Source organism: Chionomys nivalis, chromosome X (genome assembly GCF_950005125.1).
Source record: "Chionomys nivalis chromosome X, mChiNiv1.1, whole genome shotgun sequence".
Taxonomy (NCBI): domain Eukaryota; kingdom Metazoa; phylum Chordata; class Mammalia; order Rodentia; family Cricetidae; genus Chionomys; species Chionomys nivalis.
In genome coordinates this window covers 18,493,942-18,518,613 of record NC_080112.1, presented here as the reverse complement: position 1 = coordinate 18,518,613, position 24,672 = coordinate 18,493,942, and the positions used below count along the sequence as shown (strand labels likewise).

General features: G+C 42.7%; 2 protein-coding genes across 2 annotated transcripts; one reads left to right on the top strand and one right to left on the bottom strand.

Moving 5' to 3' along the window:
* Window positions 1-480: 480 nt before the first annotated feature.
* On the bottom strand, window positions 481-12,273 carry Znf75d (zinc finger protein 75D). Its single transcript, XM_057759556.1, is given in 4 exon segments — window positions 481-1,259; window positions 9,573-9,695; window positions 10,038-10,164; window positions 11,866-12,273. Coding segments are annotated over 4 exon segments (1,437 nt in total).
* Window positions 12,274-19,436: 7,163 nt separating this feature from the next.
* Window positions 19,437-24,383, top strand: LOC130867515 (cancer/testis antigen 55-like; the record flags this gene model as incomplete). Its single annotated transcript, XM_057759555.1, has 4 exons — window positions 19,437-19,625; window positions 21,901-22,045; window positions 23,225-23,337; window positions 24,177-24,383. Coding segments are annotated over 4 exons (654 nt in total), but the record flags the coding sequence as incomplete, so codon positions are not given.
* Between the last annotated feature and the right edge of the window lie 289 nt (window positions 24,384-24,672).

Sequence of the window (24,672 nt, the reverse complement as noted above, 5' to 3'; positions counted from 1 at the left end):
AAAATTTTGTTCTTTTATCGTAACGTACATAGGAAATAACAATTTTTTGATAAAAACTGGAAACTAATTGTTAAGAGTGGGGAACAGTGTGGATTTCTTTCTGGGATGCAAAGCATACCTCTCCCCAATTTTCTTTGGTAACAGATTCTTATCATGGGAATCTCTACATAGTAAATAACAATTTTATGGTAAACACTAAAAACTAAGTGTTAAGAGTGGGGAACAGTGTGGATTTCTTTCTGGGACGCAAAGCATACCTCTCCCCAATTTTCTTTGGTAACAGATTCTTATCATGGGAATCTCTACATAGTAAATAACAATTTTATGGTAAAAACTGGAAACTAAGTGTTAAGAGTGGGGAACAGTGTGGATTTCTTTCTGGGACACAAAGCATACCTCTCCCCAATTTTCTTTGGTAACTGATTCTTATCATGGCAATCTCTACATAGTAAATAACAATTTTATGGTAAAAACTGGAAACTAAGTGTTAAGAGTGGGGAACAGTGTGGATTTCTTTCTGGGACGCAAATCATACCTCTCCCCAATCTTCTTTGGTAACAGATTCTTATCATGGGAATCTCTACAATCTGTCACTGACTGTCCTCCACCTGGCCATGTTGCCTGACAACGTGTCTTCTTGTGTCTGAGGAAGCTGGACTGTCGGCTAAACTTTGTCTCACACAGGCTACACGAATAGGGCTTCTCTTTAGTGTGGACTACCTGGTGTTTAACCAGGCTACGTTTCTGAGTAAATGCTCTCTCACATTTCAGACACTTATAGGGTTTCTCTCCTGTATGAATTCTTTGGTGTTTATGTAAGTTTGTGTTGAGAGAAAAGCTCTTCTGGCACCAGGAGCACATATATAATTTTATTCATTTGTGTGTCCGGGAATGCATTGTCAGATCTGACATCCACCGGAACCTCCGGTCACACTCTTGACAAGGAAAAGGCTTCTCTCTGGTGTGAACTCTATGGTGCCTAACAAGCTCAGCAGGAACTCTGAAGCATTTCTTACACTCCTGACATTGATGACGTTTTGGAACCTGTTTTTTACAACCTGAAGCTGACACTGTTCCCCTCCTGGGATGAGCCTGACCACGTTTCTGTGCCCTGAGTGTGTCTGCACGGCTTTTTCTGCTGTTTTTTTTCTGGGCAGCTTTCTTCCTGGTGTTTGAAACTTTAGATGGCTTTGCTTCTATTTCTGATGTAGAGGCAGATTCAGGCTGATTGTTTCCCTTGCCATTTTCTGGCTTTAACCCTGTTCATATAAAGAAAACAATCAGTCAGGTGTTTTATAGACAAGAAAATGTAAAGGACTAGAGAGAACTGTCGATGAAAATTAAAGAAATACATAAACTAGTGACTCTGGCCCAGGCAGAAAAATGGTTCTTATCCATAGTCCCTTATCCTCTCTGCGAGGCACAGAAAGAAGCCCATCAAATGGTGCCAGAAGTTACAAAGGAAATCAGAAAAAGCAGAGAGAAGACAAAGAGGTGTAAGACTCAAGAATTTTAGAAAGAAACACCAAACAAAAACCTACCAAAGTACATCACACCCAAGCAAACACCCAGAAGAAAGTAGAAACTCAAACCCAGTATTTTCCAATCCCAAACTTATCTGCGGTAGGCTGCCTAGACAGACTCACGCCTTTCTCAGACCAAGTGTGAAAACTTTTAAAGACTGTTAAAATGCAAACCAGGCACAGCTCCGAAAAGCAACCCTCCTGGTATCTGTCAACAATAAGCAGATTGGGGAGTATATACTAGCATCCTGTCACAGCATGGAAGCTTCCCTCAAGAAGCCGAGAGATAAACGACATGTCTAAACAGCTCCATCTACGGATGGTGTCACATAAAGGCCAATGAACAAGAAGTACCGTTAACACTGTAGGCATGAGATATATTCTTGTAACAAAAGCCACGAAAGTGAAGAAGCAGAAAGAGCAGGAGAGACCCAGCTAGAACTAGTCACCTGGCTTAGGAAGCCTTGTCTTCCTTATGTTGAAATTCCCCTTTCCACAATGCTTTCTATGCCCTTAGACAGCATCAACCATAAGCCACAGCAGAACTAGCGGCTTCAGAGGAACCGAAAGACACAAAATGCCACGAAGCCTCTGAAAACAAAACTCATTGGAAGAAAGTCATATAAAAGCGATGAAGACTCTGCATCTTAAACTAACGAAGGGTGGGTGTCTGCTAAAATGACATACATCGATAGGACCGGAGCTCTCTGATTGTAATAAATAAACCAATTAGAATGTAATAAAGGCACTTATCAGACTAAACACTAAGAGAGTTGTAACTCGAGTAAAGGCAAATCTGACAAAGGTGTAATCAAACTAGAAAACCACATCAGAAATTGTATAACTTAAAGACACACGGAAGCAATAGGCTTACAAATAATATGTCGTTAAAGAAAACCCCATAAAGAGAGTGTAATATACTTAGATCAGCATGAAAATGGAGCTAAACTACATCAAAATATATAGAGTAGAGTTAAGGAAGTGGTCAACGACATACATGCAGCCTTAAGTGCTTACAGTAGAAAAGAAGAAGCACAGGCGGCAATCTTCAAGTTCCCTCCTCGAGAAACTTGCGAACAGCAAATTAGGCCTTAATCAATGTTACTAGACGAAATTCCAACAATGAAAATGGACATCATTAAGTAAAATGCTGCTTTTCAAAACAGAATAGAAGCAGTAAGTCAGCACCAAGACTGACAGGAAATAATACCGGGCCGAAGGGACTAACAAGAAGCACAGAATCCCAACAGGCTCTGTTGCACAAGACTATGATCTCAGCGCTAGGGATATACCTGGAGGGAGAATAATGATCGTAATTATGGGCCACATTGCAAAACCCTGTCTCCAACAGCCATCCTGAAAGGAAGGGACATAGGGCAGGTGGTGGTTTATGAGAACTGGCCCCCAAGGGCTCATCTGTTTGACTGTTTTTTTTAAATTATTTATTTATTTATTTATTTATTTACTTATTTATTATGTATACAATATTCTGTGTGTATGCCTGCTGGTCAAAAGAGGGCACCAGACCTCATTACAGATGGTTGTGAGCCACCATGTGGTTGCTGGGAATGTTTGACTGTTTTGACAACAGGAATCAAAACCATTTGAGAAGGATTAGGAAACTTGGACCCGTCGGAAGAGATGTGTCACTAGTGGTGAGCTTTGACGGTTCAAAATCCATTTAGTTTGCTGCAGACTAAGACACTATTGAAATGTAAGTGTGACAATATCACATACACTCAGAACACCAAATCTCTGGAGATGAAAAGCAGAGAATCATGATTTCAAGCCAAGCCTGAGACGTACATTGAGAATCTGTCTTAAATGATGATAGAAATGAAATTCAAATGTTCTTATCAAATGATAAAAGTATATCACAAAATCTCACATCCATTCATGATAAAAAAAAATCATAAATGTAGAATTTTTGAAATTTTTACAAAAGCAAGAAACTCGCCCCCATACTAACGACAGGAAGTTGAAGTTAACGCAATAAAGTCAAGACAAAGAAATAAAAAGAATTATGGATGATTGCTTACAAGGTAAATGCTGGGGTTGCCGCCCAAGAAATCTAAACAAAAAGAACACTTGTAGGGAGTTCACGCTGATAAAAAGTCCATGATAAAGTCCAAGGCATTCATTTATGACATAATGAGGAAATCAAAATTAAAACTGGTATCCTTGCTGTTGTTATAATGGGAAAAGCTGAGACATATACTTCACAAAATATGAAGAGTATCTACGTACTCAAAATGATAAAAAGTTGATGAAAGAAATCAATGAACACCTAAAGTAAGACACATCACATTCAGGAATCAGAGGCATTAACACAATGAAGACACCGGGACTCTTCAAACAAATGTATATGTTTAATGCAATTTTTAGTGAAGGCCCAGTTTGTTGTAGGCCTAACTAAGCTTATTGTAGAATTTCCATATGCCTCTCCTACCTACTCAGGGGGCAGTCTGCAGAGACAGGGGTGTAGGGGCCACAACAGTAGAATAGCTCAGTGAGTAAGCATGTCCTCTAGGAGGGTCATGGTGGTACGGTGGCCACTGCTGCAGCTCCATGGGAGGCTGAATCTGGTTAGACCACCAGAAACAGAGTGGCAGTGGCACCACTACCGTGTCAGAATGCCAGCTGTTTTAGTATTTCAGGTAGAGCTTGTCTTTTTCATCTTTAAAGCAGAAGCAGCAATTTAGAACAGCACAATAAGCATGCAAAGCAGAAAACATTTAAAGATGAAGTTATTATCATAAAATTAAATGCAGTACATGGCTTTGGCGTGTATGTGTGTGTGTGTAGGAATTTGTGTGCAGGACAGAGGGTAACCCTTGGTACTCATCCACCTTGTGCGTTTCAAGTCAGGATACTTGACTGACTTTGGAGCTCACCAAGCAAATGAGGTTGGCTGGTCAGTGAGCCCTGGAGATCCAGTTGTCTCTACCTCCCTGGTGCAGTTATTACAGATGTCTGCCAGCACACCTGACCTTTTAATATTTATTTGTTTCCTGAGACAGGGTTTCTCTGTTGCCCTGGCTGCCTTGGAACTCCTCTGTGGAACAGGCTGGCTTCTAACTCAGACATCCGCCTGCCTCTGCCTCTCAAGTGAATGGATTAAAAGGGTGCATCACCACCACTTGGCTCACACTTGACTTTTTGATGTGGTTATGGGGATCTAACTCAGGTCCTCATCCTTGTGTGTCAAACGCCACCAAGTGAGCCTCTCTCAGCCATCAACGAAAAAGGGACTTCAGAACTGAGCACAGTGCAGAATATTTGAAAACACATTGATGAACAGCAGGGCAACGGGAAGCACAGTTCTAACATGAACTGGATGAAATACATAACAATATACAGAAACTTAAACATCACTTAAATGATATGATACCTGCTCCTCATTTTATTGCAAAGCTCAGAAAAGAGAAACGAGAAACGAAAAATGTAAATAACACTTTTAAAGAAGCACAATTGGTATAGGAGGGTCTTCTGTGTATGAGTTTCTTTCACTGGATAAATAAAGAGACTGCCTTGGCCTTTTGATAGGACAGCAGCTTAGATAGGCAGAGTAGACAGAACAGAATGCTGGGAGAAAGGAGGCAGAGGCAGAGAGCCACCGCCATGAAGCTGCCAGGTTAGACGTGCTGAACCTTTCCCGGTAAGCCACGAGATTGTGGTGACATAGAGATTATTAGAAATGGGTTGAATCAAGATATAAGAATTAGCCAAGAAGAGGCTAGAGCTAATTGCCCAGGCAGCAATTTAATTAATACAGATTTCCGTGTGTTTATTTCAGGGTATAAACTAGATGGGTGGCAAGGATGCAGCCCACGGCTCCTTTTACTACACACAATGGTCAATATATAAATAGCTTGTAAAAGGGAAAAAACATCAACAATTACTAATGAAGACCTGAGCATTGTCCTGGTTGGGTTTTTTTTAAAATCAACTTGTAACAAGTTAGAGTTATCTGGAAAGTGGAAAGTCAACTGAAAAAACACCTCCATCAGATTGCCAATAGGCCAATTTATATGGAATTTTCTTGATTACTGATTTATGTGGGAGGGTCCAGCCCCTGTGGGCAATGCCACCCCTGGACAGATGAACCTAAGATGCATGAGACTGCAAGCTGAGGAAGTAAGCAAGCAGCTCTTCTCCATAGCCTTTGCTTTGGTTCCTGCCCTATTTGAATTCCTGACCTGACTTTATGAAATATCAGATGAGAAGTGCCATTTGATTGTAGTGTTTATCATAGCAATAGAAATCCTAACTAGAGCAAGTGCCAAACCAAGGACAAATGACCCATAAGATCTAGATAATTCAGAACAGAGAAAGCTTTCAGGGGTATCTCCAGAAAAGTCACACCACATACTCTTCTGAAAGAAGCATTATTTTTTTTCTAGACATGGTTTCTCTACAGCTTTGGTGCCTGTCCTGGAAACAGCTTTTGTAGACCAGGCTGACCTTGAACCAATAGAGATCTGCATGCTTCTGCCTCACGAGTGCTGGGAATAAAGGAGTGCACCACCACTGCCAGGCTAAAAATGTCAATTTTAAAGAAAATTTTTGGCCACCAGGTGGGGCACAAGGGCCTGAGTTTCTTATGAAGAATATAAGTTTGTGAGGGTGGGGGGGGAAACTATCAAGGGAAGGCAGAATTCATGAGAGAAGTTGTAGGGGACCCCCCTGGGAAAAGAGAGGATGAAGTTCAGTAGTACGAGAAACTTTCCCCACAGCTTCTGCCTTGAGAAGAAGAAAAAGTTTATCCAGAATTAGAAAACCAAAAAGAAGCAAAAAAGACACAAAAAGTCAAAGAAAGGATACAATATGCTTCCCCCACTAACAAATTGGAAGATAATCGAAAGCAAAAAGAACAAATAAGGAAACAGAAAGAGACAGATGACGCTTGAATATAATACAGAAAAGTATAGACATTTCCACAAAGTGTGTCCCAGTTAAAGTAAGAAGAGAAAGCCAAGAAAGCAACAGAAAGAGTGCCACTACCATTTCATTCTAGAAAGCTACGTCCTGCTAACGAAATGAACAGGAAGAATTGTTGAGACCTGGAAAGGAGGTAAGGGAAGAAAAGCTGGCAACTCCTGCAGCTGCTGCAAGTTCCGGGTTTCCAGAAGGACATTTACATGTACTTGAACAGAAAGTTGTCCACAGGCAGGCAAAGGGTCTCAGCCATTGTTCCACTGCTGTGAAGAGACACCACGGCCACAGGGACTCTTATAAAAGAACGTATTAATTCAGGGCTTGCTTATGGATTTAGAGGCTTAGTCCATTGTCATCACGGTGGGGAGTATAAAGGCATGGAGAAGTAGCAAAGAGCTTTACATCCTAAGGAAGAGAGAGAGGGAGTAAAAGAGACAGAGAGACAGAGACAGATAGAGAGAGAGACAAAGATTCACAGTGAGACAGAGACAGACAGAGAGACAAAGAGACAGAGAAAGACACAGAGACTGAGACAGTAAGAGACACGGAGGGAGAGACTCGGCCTAGTGTGGGCATCTGAAGCCTCAAAGCTCACCCCCAGTGACACATCTCCTCAAACAAGGCACACCTACTCCAACAAATTTGTACTTTCTAAACCTTTTCAAACAGTTCCACTAACAGGGACCAAGTATTTAAATGCATGAGCCAATGGGGACCATTCCCATTCAAACCACCACACTAAGGAAGATGGAAAGGCAGAAAAATACTGGGAAAATTACAGACAAACAAAAAACCAACCATAAAATCAACAAACAAGCAAAACAAAGAAACAGAAAGAAACAAAAAGACAAAAAAAAAAAAAGAAGAGCTTTTTAGTAAAGATTCCTTAATAGTTTACAAGGTCAGGAGGCAATAATCAGAAAGACAGGACCAGGGCCGGAGAGGTGGCGCCAATGTTAAGAGTGCTTGCTGCTCAATCATGAGACCTCAGTCTTAGTCCTGCACACAGATGCCTCCTGTTCCAAGGGGTCCAAAGACCTCGTTAGCCTCAATGGATACCCTCAGAAACACTCACACAGACAAACAAGCACGCATAAATAACAAGTTTTTTCTTTCCTCTCCTCTCTCTCTCTCTCTCTCTCTCTCTCTCTCTCTCTCTCTCTCTCCGTGTATTTATTCATTCTTTCTTTTAAAGGCACGATCTCTCTATGTAACAACAGCCCTGGCTGTCCTGGAACTAGCTCTGTAGACCAGGCTGGCCTCGAGCTCACAGGGATCCGCCTGCCTCTGCCTCCTGTGTGCTGGGATTAGAGGCATGCGCCACCACCGCAGGGCCTGTATTTCTTAATCAAAGAGAAAAGAACCACCAACAGTCCCCTGGCTACCAGTACATGACCCACACAGGGCTATTCCAGCCTGGGGATGAGGAATAAAAAAAAGAATAAAAGATAATGGAAATACTCAACATCTGAGGGGAATGTGAGGATATCATCAGCAGGAGAAACTGGTTAACTGTGTCCTTTAACCACCACCACCATAGGTTGTTATTGGTTCATATGTGAATCAAGATGGCCAGCAGTTCTTGTATCTTCTAAGAGTTTATGCATTTCGGGTATATATTGCCCCGGTATTTATGTAAAAGTCAGTTAAATAAGTTTATGTCACTAGCATTCTATTAACAGAGTGAAAAATTTCAATGTTTTTTTTTGTTATTGTATAGAAAAAGAAGACTTTGAAATTTGTTTCTAATTTAGAAGCAAGTAAACTTGATTAATAAAAATTGGAGTATTTTTAGAGCTATACTGAAATAATTTAGTATATTCATAAACCAGTAGCTTGTCAGTGATTGCATTTTTGTGCAATCAAGACTTTGCATTTGCTTGAAGTATTCTTCATTTTATAAAGGAACATTTATTTTAAAAGTAATGTTAACAAACCCTGCTGATTACAATAGTGATGTTACCAATTATTTAGGATAATAGGGAAATGCAGATTAGTTGTTAGTCACTTATTAAATGAAACTTGTAGTCATATTAGGTATGTTTTCAGGATCAAATAGATATTTTAGAAAGACAGGTCGTCTTCCAACATTTCAGAGATTTATGGAATATGGCATTTGAGATGTCTTTTCCTGGTAGCATCAATCTACTCCAGAGAAGATAATGGACACTGAAGAAACTCTACATGGAGTTTATTTTTGTGGCAAAGGAAAGTCACTAAGCAAGAAAATGCCCTTGCCTCGACTGCTGACAGTGTGCTGTCCTAATTGGACGAGCAAGACCCAAGAGAGAGTGACTGCCAAACCCTGTCAGACAAGGAGGGACAGCCCTTCTGAATAGCCTACTTCACAGAAAAGTCTGTCAGATATGGATAGTCTATAGGCCTGTAGGACGAAGGTAGATGCCTCAAAGTTGCAGAGAAACTTTAGTGACTGTCCAGGCAACCAGCTGTCACTGTCATCTCTCTCATTTTTTGGAAGTCACTTACTAGCAGTTCTTACTTACGCAGTTAATGTTATTTCCTTCTTGAGTCTCTGAGGGAGTTGAAGATTAGATAGTTATAGCTATAGTTTATCAGATGCAGAAAGCAAGTTATGATAGAAAGTAAATTATGTATAAGATGTTGGACTCACCAAGATAGGATAGATATAGAGCATTTTCTCTAAATTTGTCAAATGCAAATGGACTAGACAATGTTGATGTACTTATTGCCTGTATATATTGTATATAGTCATTGTACCCCTTGTATATAAATTTTCTTATATTAGTTATAGCCTTTCCCTTTTTATTTTGGACAAAATGGGAAAATGTAGTGATATTCACTTGTATTTTAGTAAATAAACTTTGCCTAAGGATCAGAGAGTAAAACAGCTACACTGGTCAGCGTTACAGACCAGGCAGTGGTGGCACACACCTTTAATCCCAGTAGCCATATGAGTTTGTCATAGGAACCAAGTGGTAGTGGTACATGCCTTTAATTTCAGCACAAGAGAGGATTATAAAATGGGAGGAGACAGCTCTCAGTCTCATTCTGAGATTCCTGGAAGCAGGATCACCATTTCAGACTGAGGTCGAGGTAAGAGTCAGTGACTGGCTGTTGTGCTTTTCCAACCTTCAGGTGGAACCCCAATTTCTGTCTCTGGATTCCTATTATTTGTGCTACACCTATAGTTAAAACATTCAGCCTCAAATTCAACTTCATACTCTGTGTAAAACTTATTCAAAACAGTGTGGCCTTAAATGTAAAAAAGGTGAAAGATTTTGGAAAACTTACGGGTATCTAGTGGCTAAGGGATTGAAGAGATCTAGCCTTCATGGTGAAACCATACACTCTAACGGGAAAAGTTGATCCTCATTAAAGAGGACAAGGCAGTACTTTAACAGTGACAATTAACTATAAGCCAAACATCTAGCAAAGCATCAGAATCCAGAAAATGGAAAGACCTCCCGGATTCAGCGGTCACGAAGCAATCTAATTCGATTACACTCCAAAAGGAGCTTTCTCACAGCGCGCAATTTTTCATAAACACGGGCTACACCATACAACATATCCACGCACAGAAGAAGGCATCCTTACCTAGAGAGGCAGCCATCTTGTAGATGTTCAGCATTTCCTCACTGTACAGTGTCTTCTGAGAAGGATCCAGTAAACGCCATTCCGTCTCAGAAAAATGCATGTCGATATCGTCAAATGTCAACAAGTCCTGAAGAACAGAATGGATTTGAGTTTAGCACTACCGATGCAGAAGCTGCTTGGTCTCCTGCCTCTGACTCACATGGTTGGCTGGATGCTGAAGAAATTAGCATAGAGTTTAGATGGAGAAACCAAAATGACAGGAAGTAGTCAAGTGAACTATCCAATTCCCATTCTCATCATGCCAAATGCAGTTGTCTGGATAGCATGAAGGTCTGACACACCCCTGAATACCTAGTGGGTACTGTGGGACTCAGCAGAAGGAAAGCGTAGAAATGAGACTGCCTGAACAAGATGAGAGTTAGGATAACAGAAACGGTAACAAAAGCAATCTGTCGTCTTCCAGCCCTTCTACCTAGCAACCTCCATGCCTCCGTACAGAGCCACAGCCAACGACCAGGGTCGTGTTGAGCAGACTGGAGTGTTGCTCTAAAGCTGCCTTCATCAGTTCTTTTCTTGACTCTGAGCCTCGTGAAGTGGTTTTCTCTTTTCCTTTTATGCAAAAGATACAGCATGGTACTTAAAAGGCTTTTCTGTCAGGCCAATGTTTAAATCTCCCTATAAGTAAGGAAAGCTTTTGTGGGGGAAGGAATGAAACAAAGGGGTTCAAACAAAATGAAGACCGGGATGAGCTCCAACCTCTCTCTACAGGATTTGGTTACAACAGGACACCAAGAAATAAATCTGCCTCATATTCTTAGGTTGGCTCCCATAGAGAGGTGATATGCGTATGTCACCTAGGGCTGTTTCTTGGTCACCTAGGGCTGTTTCTTGTTCACCTAGGGTTGTTTCTTGGTCACCTAGGAATGTTTCTTGGTCACCTAGGAATGTTTCTTGTTCACCTAGGGCTGTTTCTTGGTCACCTAGGGCTGTTTCTTGTTCACCTAGGAATGTTTCTTGGTCACCTAGGAATGTTTCTTGGTTCCCATTCACTAGCAGTACTGGGAATATGCCAATAAGAGAGAACAGTGGGGCTCCATTTCTCTCAGCTCAGGGGTGTGTTTTCATTAGAGGATACCGTCCTCAGCATCTAGGTTCCCTCCCCCTCTCTGGGAGCATTTTTCTTCAAAGTCTTTGTTTCAGCTTTGCTTCCCATGTTACTCTTCCTGTGCTGTCTCCCAAAGTTGTCCGATTTGAGCTTCCGTTCTCTGACATCCACTTTAGTCTCGGCACCATCACATGTTTTGAATCCACCTTCCCATACCTTTCTTGCCTTTTATTTCTGTTTCTAACATCTCAAATGTTGTCTTCTTAGATCTGCTAGAGTAGGCCCTCCAGCATCACTTAGTGGCCTTAAAATGAGAAAAACACACTTGTTCCCTTTAAGGCCATGAAAGACTCTGCCTGTGACTCTGGACCATATGGAGAGACTGTTAGCACATGATTTTGGATCCTACCTAGCCATTCTAAGAAATAAGGAAATGTGACTAGCCAGGCAGTGGTGGCTCACGTCTTGAATCCCAGCACTTAGGAGGCAGAGGCAGGCAAGATCTCTGTGAGTTCGAGGCCAGCCTGGTCTACAAAAGCTAGTTCCGGGACAGGATGCAAACCTACAGAGAAACCCTGTCTCAAAACCAAAGGAAAACAAAACAAAACAGAATAAAAAAGGAAAATGTGACTAAATCGGTCTCACTCCTTGAAAACTCTTAACCAAGACATGTCTACCATTATCCTATGTTATTGGGCATTACAAGGAATTATTCATTCTCACCTTGTCGGGGACTGCATCAGGCTCCTTCTGCAAGCTTTCCACCAGACTCACAGTCTGTTTGACATCTCCCGGGTGATGCTTTTGCATCCAGTTCCTCACTCCCTGGGGCAGAATGCTCAGGAACTGCTCCAGCACGAGAGAATCCAGGATCTGATCTTCGAAGTTGGTCTCTGGCATCAGCCACTGAAAGCATAGTTCGTGGAGCTTCCTGGCAGCATCTAGTGGTCCAGGTACTTGGTTGTGGCAGATGTTCCGGAAGTGCTGCTGAGCACTCTCGGGAGGGGCCCGTTTGGTTTGTGACCTGCCCTCCCTATTCTGGTTTGAGCTACCTTGCATAGGCAGGTTACTTTTCTGCACATGCCCCATGGGAGTGCGGAAGCAGCTATCTTCCTTCACATTCCTCCTCATCACCAGAGGAACGGTTTTACTTTTCTGGGAGACAGTGATACCCCCTTGGTGCCACCTTTCACAATTGAGGCACCATCAGGTTTGGTGCAAAATCAATCAATCAGCGAATGAATCTTCTTCCTAAGGGCAGATACAGGGGAAGAGAGAGAAAAAAGAAAAATTGTGTGATATATCGGCATTTATTGTTGGACCAAAATTATCTCAGGGCCTGTACCTCGAGGCCTATAGAACAGAGAAAAGCCTGGCTCGAGTTTGAGGGAACAGAGCGAGGATGAGACAGCAAAACCTAGGTAGGCGCTCCTCCAGCCAGAGGGAGGGCTTGGCTGTCTCTCGTCGGCTGGAGGTACCCCTACATCACACCATGTCACTTCACCTGTACAAGCTGATGCTCACAGTCATCAACTGAGTTCCTTCTTTGACTTGACTCCCTATGGCTTCTGACTGCCCTGCTTCGTGGGGCTGCAGAATGGGCAGATAGTACACTCACCTTTCCCTGGGGGAATAAGGAGGCTAAGGAGACCTGGCAATTTATTACCAAAGAAAACTGAAAGTTCCTGCCCCTTTAAATTCAACTGTAAGGTACTGCGCTAAGCACTACCTCTGAAGGCAAGCTTCTCTCCTCTGTTTTTCCAAAATAGATAACAGCATGGCTCAGTGCGCAAAGACAAATGCCAAGCGGTGCCCTCTTTTCTTGCTGAACAGTTTAGGAAAACTTGATGAATGACAAAACCAACTCCCGATGACTAAAAGGCACTCTGAGATTCCAATACTCTATGTGTGCGCATCTGTCCAATGCTCACACATTGGGCGAGTTTCTGGTTCGTTTACATGCAGCACATAGTCCTCGTCTTTCAGCTTCACTCAGTGGATAACTAACTTTTATGCCCTCTAACTGTTTCACAGCAAGTTAAGTTGCTTTGCTTCACGGAGCATTTACCATTGTTCCATTGCCAGTGTTGTAACACTGAGAGGAAACCCGAGACAGTAAGAGCAGAGGTGTGGTTACAGCAAAGGTAAATGAATGTGTCTCAGTGAATGTCGTCCCACAATGGAAACAGGCCCCTGCTATTTGGGGGATGCCCATCTCTCAACAGTTTATAAAGGGCCCTGTATAAATTTGTTGCTGTGTATTCTAGTGTGTCTTTCACTTGAAAAACTTGCAGCTGCCCTTTGCTTTCAAGCTAGTCAAATGGCTGTTTATTTTAAAACAGAAATGAAGGTTCCTTTTTCTAATTTATTAATTTTAATTTATGTGCCTTAGTGGGTCGCCATGGGTGTCGGGCCCTGTGGAACTGGAACTAGGGACAGTTGTGAGCTGCTAAGTGGGTAGTAGGAATTGAACCCAGGTCCTCTGGTAGAGTAGTCAGTGCTCTTAACCACACTGAGCTATCGCTCTAATCCCAGAAATGACGGTTCTTATAGACAGGAAGGATCTGAATAAGGGTAACCCTTCTCCAGACTCCACACTTTCTCCGAATAGGAATGTATGCTCCAGGCTAAGGATACCCTCGATGGCCTGATCTCCCAGAGGTAGGCGATCCAGCAGAAACAAGAACAAAACTCTGAGGACGCAGCAAGTGCGCAAGGACAGTCTGTGTCCTTCTTCCAGACACAGGAGATACCGCAGCACTTCCTAGGCTTTTGTGCCAGCAGAAGCCAAATGCTCTTTTCCTGGTATAATGGTCATGAGCTAGTGGAAACTGGCAAGCTTTATGAGTGCAGTGCCAGACGTTACCACCCGAATCCACATCACCAATTCATCGCCTTACAGTACAGGTCACTGGGACATCCACAAACACTGCCTGTGAGCAGCTTGTGGCTATGCTTTTAGCCAGCATTCTCGGTTGCATGGCACATGGATAGCTAGAAGGCTGCTTCTGGAGGTTAGAAGTCGCCGGTGGAGTCTGCTTTTGATCCCTGAGAATGGAAGTTCTGAGGAAGGATAGGTACAAAAAAGGAGAGGAATGAGAGAGGAACAAGCTCCTCTTCATTCTCCTACTTCTGCTGCCTGTCTCTGGATAACACCCAGAAATTTTGACAGGAATAATCAAGTCATGTGTTAAAGAGCTGTAGTCCCAGCTTTGGAAAACATCACAAATGAGATTGTTAAAATTACCTTATAAAACCCAGGCATGGTGGCACAGCGCACCTGGGATGCAGAAGCGCACAGATCTCTGTGAGTTCAAAGCTAAGCTAGGCCATATATTGAGTTCCAGAACAGTCAGGGCTCCATAGTGAGACCCTTCTTCAAAAAGGAAAAGGCACAGGGGAGGCCGTTGAGGTAGCTCAGCTGTTCGGAATGATTATTGCTCTTATAGAGAAGACTAGTTCAGTTCCCAGCACCCCTACAGCTCACAGCAGCATGTATAAGATCCAAGAATTCAATCACTTCTCTGGACTCTGCTGGCACCCCACCCTGCTCCCCACACAGAGAGACCCACACGTGCACCTATGAAAAAATTTAAAAATTTTAAAAAATGGCCTGTGAGGGACTGGCAGTGGATTCAGGTGGTCAAGGAGCTTTCGACTAAACCTCACAGCTTGAGTTAGCTCCCTGGAACTCACTTGGCAGGAGGGGCTCCTCCTGCAGAGATGGCTCTGCATCTAAGAACACTTCCTGTTTTCATGGAGGATCTAGGTTCAATTCCTAAAGCCCACATGACACCAGACTCACAGCTGTCTAAGAAACTTTCAGTTTCAAGGGGTCCCCTTCTGGTCTCTGAAGAACCAAACAAGTGATGCTGGAAAAACACCCAGCAAGACACACAAAAGCAAAGGAATCCTGGGTGGGCAGGGGGAGGGGCAGTGTAGGCCTTTAATCCCAGCACTCGCGAGGCAGAGGCAGGCGGATCTCTGTGAGCCCGAGGACAGCCTGGTCTACAGAGTGAGTTCCAGGACAGCTAGGACTGTTACACAGAGAAACAGAAAAAAAAAAGTAAGAAAATAAAAACAAACAAAAAGCCCAGAGAACTGCCTTCCAAAACTTGTGATTAGGAGCAAGTATGTGAAGGAGCAAACACATTATCCAGCGCAAGGGGGAGGAGCAAGCCCTTTAAGGCGGGAATGGGCGCGAAGTCACAGGCGGGAAACTGCCTACGCTCTTGCGTGCCTGAGTGCGTCCATGCGTGCGCGTACACGCATGCGAGCGAGAAAATTCACTTTCTGTTTTTTCTTTGTTTTTTTTTCTTTTTTTCTTTTTGGTTTTTCGAGACAGGGTTTCTCTGTAGCTTTGGAGCCTCTCCTGGAACTCCCTTTGTAGACCAGGCTGGCCTCGAACTCACAGAGATCCGCCTGCCTCTGCCTCCCGAGTGCTGGGACTAAAGGCGAGCGCCATAAATGGTGTATTGCGCCTGGTGAGATGGTTCACCCACTATGAGCGCTTCCTGCTCTTCCAGTGCATCCCAATGGATCGAGTTCCATTTCCAGCCACCACATCAGCGGCTAATACCTCCTTGTAATTCAAACACCAGAGGGATTTGGCGCCTCTGATTTCCCTGGGTATATTCAACGCGGACATACCCTCACACAGAATTAAAAATAAAACAAATCTTTTAAAACGGTCTTATGAACCATGCGCTAGGCCTAATCCCCTGGTACTGATTAAGGTTCGATATGCACTATTTTCTCTGCACTTCTCTTTTTATCTAGCTGAATCTGTCCTCAGCAAGGATCAAATTCAGACTGCTATAGTCACCTAGCCTCCAGGAGGAGCCGTCTAGCTATGTGCCTGTGCAAGTCACCCTCCCTTCTCCACCAGAAAAACCGCAGGTACCTGAATGTTTCTCCTTAACGACAAAATTTTGTGGATAAGAAAAACGAGCAAAGCACCCCGTACTCCATGTAAATTTGAATGTAGATGCGGATTAAGGAGTTCGAGCGTCCACCCGAAAACACCCGTTTTGGCGATCCATTTTTTTCCAGTGCTTAAACTTACTACAAGGCTATGGAAAAAATATGGTGTACCAGTTGAGCCCCACTCACCACCGGCCAACAGGTTCTCTGAATCCTCTCACCAACGGGAAACTCAGCTTGTCTCCTACCCTAAGGATCGAGGCAACTTCACAAAGGCTGCTTTCTCTGGATGTGATGTCTCTTCTAGTGCTCGTTCAATGTGCCCGCCCAGAAAAAGCTCCCCGTGGCGGGGCGGTTCTGCGTGGGCGGGGAGTGAGCTGTGTTTCCGAGGTATTTCGTGAGGCCACACCCAGTGATCTCTCTGTTGTCTCTATGGTTTCCGGAAGAACCGGGACTCATGATCTAGGTTTGCTTTTCCTTTTTTTTTTTCTTTTTTTTGAATGTATGAGTGTGTACATGCTTGTTTGTGCATGCTTGCATGTGCATGCCTGTTTATATGCACATTGCATGTATGCAGTACCTGTGGAGGCCAGAAGAGGGCGCAGGATCCATTGGAGCGGAATGTCAGGCAGTGAGAGCCAGTTGGGAAGCAAACTAAAGTTCTCTGTAAATGCTCCAAGCCTTTTAAACTAAGCCATCTTTCCAGCTTCTCCCTCCAGTTTTGCAGTCAGTCCAGGAAAGAATTAATGCTATGGAGTCTTGAGACCTGCTGAAAGTCATAGAAGACCTGAAAATGGTTGCTGGTCTAGGGAATATGTAGCTTACCAGTTCCAGGTTCTAAGATACCCTTCTCCAGTCCCTGAAGCTATGCACATCCCAATTGTTCCTCCTGAGTATCTTGTAAATGTTATGATCATTACAAATTTCTGCGGGCTTCCCTTCAGGCAGGGGGCAGCAGGTCCTGATAGCAGCCAGTTGCAGGCAGGGCCTGGGCGCGAGACCATGCAGCTGGTCTTAAAAGTTGGCTGGTCTCCTGGGCGTCCCTGGCGGCTAGCCATGTGGGCAGCCGGAGGGCAAAGACAGACAGACACACCATGTAGAGTAAAGTTTGAATTTATTAGGTGGGTTATGGAGGGGAAGGGAAAAGGGGAGAAGAGGGGAGAGAGGAGAGAGAGAGAGGTTCTTCTCAGAGAGAGAGAGAGAGAGAGACAGAGAGAGAGACAGAGAGAGACAGAGTGATGGGAAGAGAAGCAAGAGGCTAAAGCTTCAATTAGGATGAGAGTAGGCGTGGCTTGTCTTTTAAAGGGACAGAACAGATAATTACAGTAAAGGATAGCTCTTTCTGCCCAGAAGCCACAAAAGAATAAGGTGCATAGGTTTGAACCATCCCTGCACTGGCACAGCCTACATCGTCCTGAGTTCCAGACTGAGAGCTGAAGCTGCCTTCCTTATGCTTATCCCTAGCTTTATTTAGTGAGGTAGATTTGTCTTGGTCAGAACTCACCATAAATCAAGAACAATGTTCGTTTAAAATTTTTTAAACATTTTCTGTTTTGCTGGTAGTCCTTTTTAATCACTAATTTATTCTTACCTAAATTTGGCCCTTTTCAGGTAGGTTCCGTTTATATTTTTTCTTGCCATATTAAAAAATTGTGGGTCTGGAGAGATGGCTCAGAGGTTAAGAGCAGTGACTGCTCTTACAGAGGACCAAATTTGATTCCCAGCACCCATACAGTGGCTCACAGTCACGTGTACCTCCTGTTCTAGGGGATCTGATGCCCTCCTCTGACCTCCACAGGGACCAGGTACATGCATGGCAAACAGACATAGATACCAGAAAAACATTCATACAGTATAAATAAAGATATAATTTATTTAAAATTGCAATGTAGAGTAAAAGAAGTGAGCCAAGGAATGTTTAATTTTAAGTGCTTACAATAATAAGAAGGAACCATCCCAAATCAATAAATTCTCACCCAAAGAACTTAAAATAAAAAACAACAACAAAAAACCCCGCCAAAGCCAAAAAGCCCAAATAAACCTGAAAGCGTGCAAAGCAAAAATGCTAAATAAGTAGCCACACACTCTGAGTACCCGTACTAACGGCCGAATTTTTTATTTTCCTTAGACTTTTCTATTGGTTCACTTGTGTGGGAGGCGGGGCTAAATTTCCCAGGTCAGTGTCATTCATTGCATATAGCCGTGACGTCAACAAAGCCTTGCGTCTCATTGGTTGGACATTAGTGACCTCGTGCAGTCTCCCTGGAGAGGGCACACACAGGAACCTGGAAGCAGCAGAGGAGGTACCCTGTCCGAGGCTCTCCTCAATTTCGTGGTTAGCTGTTAACTACCATCTCAGGGAGGCCGAGGAAGCGAACCTGTGGGTCAGGAGATCTCAAGCCTCACCAGAAAGCTGCTGTGTTGCCCAGGCCAGTGGCAACTATGCAGAGAATTCTGCGCGGTATTTTAAATTTCTTTTGGAGGCGGGCTGAATCTGATGGAGAACTCCAGATTCAAGGTAATCCTTTGGCTCTGAGAGTCAGTCTCCCCGTATCCCCACCTTAGAAGACTCCTCAGAAAGGGTCCTCTCCACCATGAGGTGCTGTGGGGCTTGAATAGCGGGAGGGACCTGCCGCCATGCAGAGTGGCGGTTAAGCATGAGGGTGTCCCTAAGTTGCCAAGAGTTAGGGGAACAGTGAACTCTCCCTAAGCTCCCTTGGTGTGCCAAAGCAGGAAGCTGTTTGGATGAACTCAAAGGACACGTGACACGAGTCTTTGTGGGCTGTACTGTCTCTGCCTTTCCCTGGCAAGATGCCTCTGTGTAGTCCCCAGCGAAGGGGCACGTCTCACGTTGAGAGTGAATGTGGCCTTGTTTCCCAAGTACACACTATCTGATGCCAGGAGGCGGAGTCAGTCATAGGGAGGGTACCATGAAGGAAGGTGGCCATTTGTCCCAGCAGGATACTGGAGCCAGATCCCCCAAACATTAATTACCCATCGTGCTTGTGATGAATAAAAGGCAATTTGGAAACATGTCCTTACATCTGCTCAGACCTTCTAATGCTCTGTCAGAGTTTAGAGCCAGGGCTATGCACTTGCTGCTGGCGATGAGGCAGGCTTACCCTAGTAATAGTGGGGTTTCCAGAGCTTCCTGAGCAGGGAAGATGAGCGCTGCACTTGCACTCTCCGGGACAGGTCACCCACAGATGCCATGGAGGTATCATTCGGTAGTCACAACCTTAGGGAGCAGAAATGGCTACTGTGTTCAGAGAAGTGACAATATGTGCTCACATCTGCACAGCTGGTCAGAGTAGAACTTGTGTGTCGCTTGTATTTGATGGTAGCCAGTGTGACCTTGGTTTACCTGTCCCATAGATAACTTCAAGCTGAAATCTGTCAGAGGAATTGTGACCCATCTCTGCCCCGACTATGGCTGGATTAATGAAACCATCTTCTTTAATCCTGACATGGTATGTGGAAATGTTCCAGTGAATGTTGGAATGAGTGTCATTGCTCTTGTAGAAGAGGATGAAACCACTCACGCAGTGAAAACCATCAAAGTAAGCCTGAGTTTGCTAAGATTCCCTCAAAGTAATGGCATTTTGATTATTCCTCTTGGATTAAGACAAGCAACATTGTGGACATAGGGTCAAAGTTGACCTTCTCCTTTGAGTTTAGAAGAGTTGATGCTCTAAAATTCAACTGCAGTGGTGGTTTTCTGTTCCTAAATCTTTTGCATCTCTTCTCCTAGTATTTGAACAACATAGTAAATTATGGTCATTCTGTCCACCCCCTGCAACTTGCATCTCTTAGTGAAAGCTGCTTTCTATCCTATGCATTCAAACTAGTAGTATTAGCACGAGCAGCCCTGTGTGCGCCATACTTTTAAATACACCAATTAAGATCTACTTAGCACACACAAATGTCCAAGTATTTACATATCACTGAATGATTTTAAATTTCTTTTAGCTATACTATCTAAATTGATTATCTCACCAACATGTTACATAAAATCCTTTTGCCAGTATTGGTAAACATAGATTAATGGTTTCTATTATTAAACTATTATAAAAATATTGTATATTGTATTATTGTTAAATGAGAACTAATAGAGATTCATAATATTTCAAATTATAAAAATCTTTATTTTTTTGTTTCTATATGTGTGTGTTGCCTGCATGTGTTGTATGCATGTGGAATCAGCATGCAGGCATGTGTGTAAGTCATAGTTCAACACCGGCACATTTTTTCAGTTACTCATGCCCCTTTATATTTAGAGACAATCTCTCCCAGAACCTGGAGCTCACTGTTAGGGATTCTGAACTGTTCAGAAAGTCACAGAATCTGTCTGTCTCTACCTTCAGGACTGAGGTTACAGATGGATTCCACCATATCTTGCTTTTATGTGGGGGTTCTGGGAATCAGCATTCAGGTCCTATGGTTGCACAGTAAGCACTTCACCCACCGAGACAATTTCCTACCCCCTGAATTTCTTTAAATCTTAGTGATAAAGTAGCAATTTTACCTTTTTGATCTTCTCATTAGTTAAATTCATAATAGCTCTTTCCATGGTAGGAAAAAATAACTATCTTTGTTAGGAAAAATGTTCATGTTTCTTCCCATTATTTTACTTACTGCTCTGTTTTCTTGATTTTATGTATAATTTTAACATACTATAAGTATTCTCATTGTATCTTCTTGTTTTAGCAAGAATTGTACAGCTAATGCCAATTCACAATTTATGCAAACATTCATTTCTTTTCCATTTTATCTATTCTTGTTTTAGGAGACAGGCTCTTAATCTGTTTACCATATGCCTGGAATTCATTATATAGCCTTCACTGACCTCAAATTCACAGTCGTTCTACTAGTCTCTTCATTCCAATTGCTAGGATTATAAACCCATGCACTGTGTCTTGGGTTGGTTTTGTTTCTTTCTAAAAGCTGTATGAGTATATAAGTGCAAGCATGCAAGCATTCAATCACCCTGTTTTTGACATACGGTCCTAAGACAAGGATCCACATATTGCTTTGTAACTTGTTGTATGCAGTGGCCCTGTACTGCGGATTGGATCATCCACTCGGTGCCATTTGACTGGGAAGGGCAATAGAATATTAAAATCTTTTCTTAAGCCTTAGGATATATCTTTATTCTTCTCTTTGTTCATGGTATTTCTATTTTTAAAGATTTGCTTTATTTTTAAACATGTATACATGTGTCCCCGTGGGTTTATGCCACCTGTGTATAGATGCCTGCAGACAGTATTAGCACTAGTGTGGTAGAGCTTATGGCATTATGAGCTGCCTGGTATGGGTGCTTGGAGTCAAACTCAGGTCATCTGGAACCAATATGTGCTGTTCACTTCTGAGCCATCTCTCCAGCCCCATTAATCATATTTCTTAGGTTAAAAAAAATAGAACTGGCAGAATACAAGTTTTCCAGGAAAACTCTGAACTTCTTCAAGGTAGAGTATATCTGTAATTTTCTGTAAAGTGGGAGATGTGAATGCATTCAACATATGTGAGCAATTTATTTTTGGAATACATTTACCAAACCATGGAACAGACTCAGACAGTTTATGCATCTTCTCATGTCCATGATGATATATCGTATTGAAAGCTGTCATTTAAATGATTTCTGATAAATCTGGTCTGTTTTGATGTGAAAAATAAAGCACTCTGTCTCTGACAGGAGTCGTATGTCCCCAAAGTCCTTACAACTGTGACAAACCAACTTGTTAGGTTGCCATCATTTTGATGGTGAATCATTTGCATATACAAAGATCTGCCTGTAATTGTTATTTTAGCTGCAATAACTGTCTCCTTATATTATAGGTGAAAGCCATGTCTGATCCTATCTATGGTATTGAACCATCAGAATTTGACAAAAGACTTTGCATTAAGTGTGTGACTTACGCAACACGGGACAACATCTTCATAAGCAATGAAACATTTTTCCCCATGCAACTACTTTCTGGAGGTATGGTTTGCATTTTATTTAGTTCTTCAATAATTTATATAATGAACTTTGACCATTTTCATCTCCTTCCCTGAGTCCAAACCTCTTCCCTATACACCCAACTTTGTGTTCTCGCCTTATTCACTGATCAAGTCCAATCTGCACTGCTTATACATTCAAGGTTGTGAAGGCTTCCCCTGGAACATGGTGGACCTACCAGTAGCAATATTCTTAATTTTTATTTATGTCTATGAGTATTTACATGCACAGATGTGTACTGTGTGTGTGCCTGATACCCAAAGAGAGCTGAAGAGGGTCTTGGGTCCCCTGAAACTAGAGTTTCAGATGGTTCTGAGCCACCATGTTGTTGCTGGGAACCCAACCTCTGCTACAGCACCATGAGCTCTTAACTAAAGAGCCATATCTCCAGGACTGAGATTATAAACTTTTGCCAGCACATCTGACTACATTCAATTTCTAGTCACTGAACACATCATGCATGCAAGGGATTTACATAAAAAATACTTCAATCACTGCAAAGCCAGGATGCAAATAGTTCTTGTTCCTTTTCTCTCCACCCTCTTCTCTATGTGTCCTTGTTCTAAAACACTGTTAGTCTCAACAGTCAGACCCTCCAACTTTGACTTTAGCCTAGGTACACTGGGAGGTACTCAGATTCAGCAATTTGCTTCTACAAATGTTCCTGACTGCCTCTCCAAATGGAGATGTAGCTATTTGAAGAGGAATACCAGTGATTCTAACAAATTGCTTACTCTGAGACACACAGTTCTTAGTTGTCAATATCTGACTGTTAATGAGGGTAGAAAAAGCAGTGTTTAAAGAATTATAAACTTCCCTTATTGTAGAAAGATATTCAAGGTATCTGTGATGGATTTTATTTTGTCTTTTATTTTTTGAGACAGGGTTTCTCTATGTTGCTTTGGAACCTGTCCTGGAACTCACTCTGTAGACCAGGTTGGCCTCAAATTCACAGAGATCCACCTGCCTCTGCATTTGGAGTGCTGGCATTAAAGGCACGAGCCACCATACCTGTCCAAAAGGTATCTATAAGTATTTGGAAAAGTGATTTTACATTCAGGAAATGTTGGACATTCTATTGCAGTGACAAAGGGCCTTAGGTGATGAGACATGACCTGAGTGCAATAATATTTACCCTTCTAATTTTCTTGGCTGTTTTAGGATTTTTGCCCTTTAAAGGGGACTTGTTGCTGGTTGAGTATTCCTTGAAGCCAGGTACTTCAAACATCACTATTCACGCTGTGAGCCTGCTAAACTCCCAAAATATGGATGAGGTAATTTGCTTCCATGTTGCCCTTATCATGGGTAGGTAACTGCCTATCCTTCCTTCCTGATAACTTTCTTGCTCAGAATTTTGTCAGTATATCCCGTGCAAAAGTAGACACATTCACGAATGTGAATTGAAAAAGAAATAAGAGAAAATAATGTAGAATATACACATACTTAATTCCTAGGTTGTGTGCTTTACTTGACGTTAGGATGTTCTGTGAACAACAGTTAGAAAGTGCCTTGACTCTGAGGCAATTGTGGGTGCACTGGGTTTGAGGTGTTCAGCCTGCTGATAAAGGTGGGTAAGACCATGGTCAGTACAGCCTGAGAATTAGATGTAAAGTCAGGGTGGTATACTGTGTGGCCATATTGGTTAACATGAATGGCACAGCCTCTCATCACACAAGAGATAGAGTGTGGGGCCATTTTATGTAGCATGAAGGGTATATTTTCTTACCACACAGGAGATAGAGTGTGGGGCCATAATGCTTAGCATGAAGGGTATATTTTCTCATCACACAGGAGATAGAGTGTGGGGCCATTTTATGTAGCATGAAGGGCACATCCTCTCATCACACAGGAGATAGAGTGTGGGGCCATTTTATGTAGCATGAAGGGCATATTTTCTTACCACACAGGAGATAGAGTGTGGGGCTTGAAGGACATGTCTTCTCATCACACAGGAATTAGATGTGTTGGCACAGTTTCCAGGTATTCCCTGTATGTCTAGGATGAGAATCAGTGATGGGCCAAGGGACCTGCTGATGAGAGCCAAGGGGTTGTTGAGGGTCACCTATGGTGGGCTCTGCTTCTCCATACTCAGTGTCTTCATTTCTCATCCTAGGTCTGTGTGACCAGTATTGATGGAAGAACTGGCGTGGTAGACGACATCATCTTTTTCACCTTGGACTCTCTCCAGAAGCCTAACGACTATACTCCAGGGCTGTACGACATTGTGAATGTAGTTGCTGTGGACAGCATTCAACCAAACTGTTCTTGGAGAGCAGTATCAATGGTCCCAGTGGAAATGTGTATTGACCAGGCCTCGTAATTAATTTTCAATATTATTTCGAAGGCTCTGGTTTAATAAAACAACATGAACACATAATCCAAAGATATGTGAGCTATGACTCCTCTTTTGAACATTCTGGTAATTTCGTTAGGATCATGAACTCACTTTAGGAAGGTACCTTATTGATAAAAAACATGTCCTATTGGAACGTGATTTTAGCAAAGAAACAGATCTGCCCTCCGGGTAAGTGCATCATTTTCCATAAGCAGGAACAGATTCTGTGCTGCCATTGGCCTTGTAGGTCATTGAGATGTATGGTGAAGCAAAG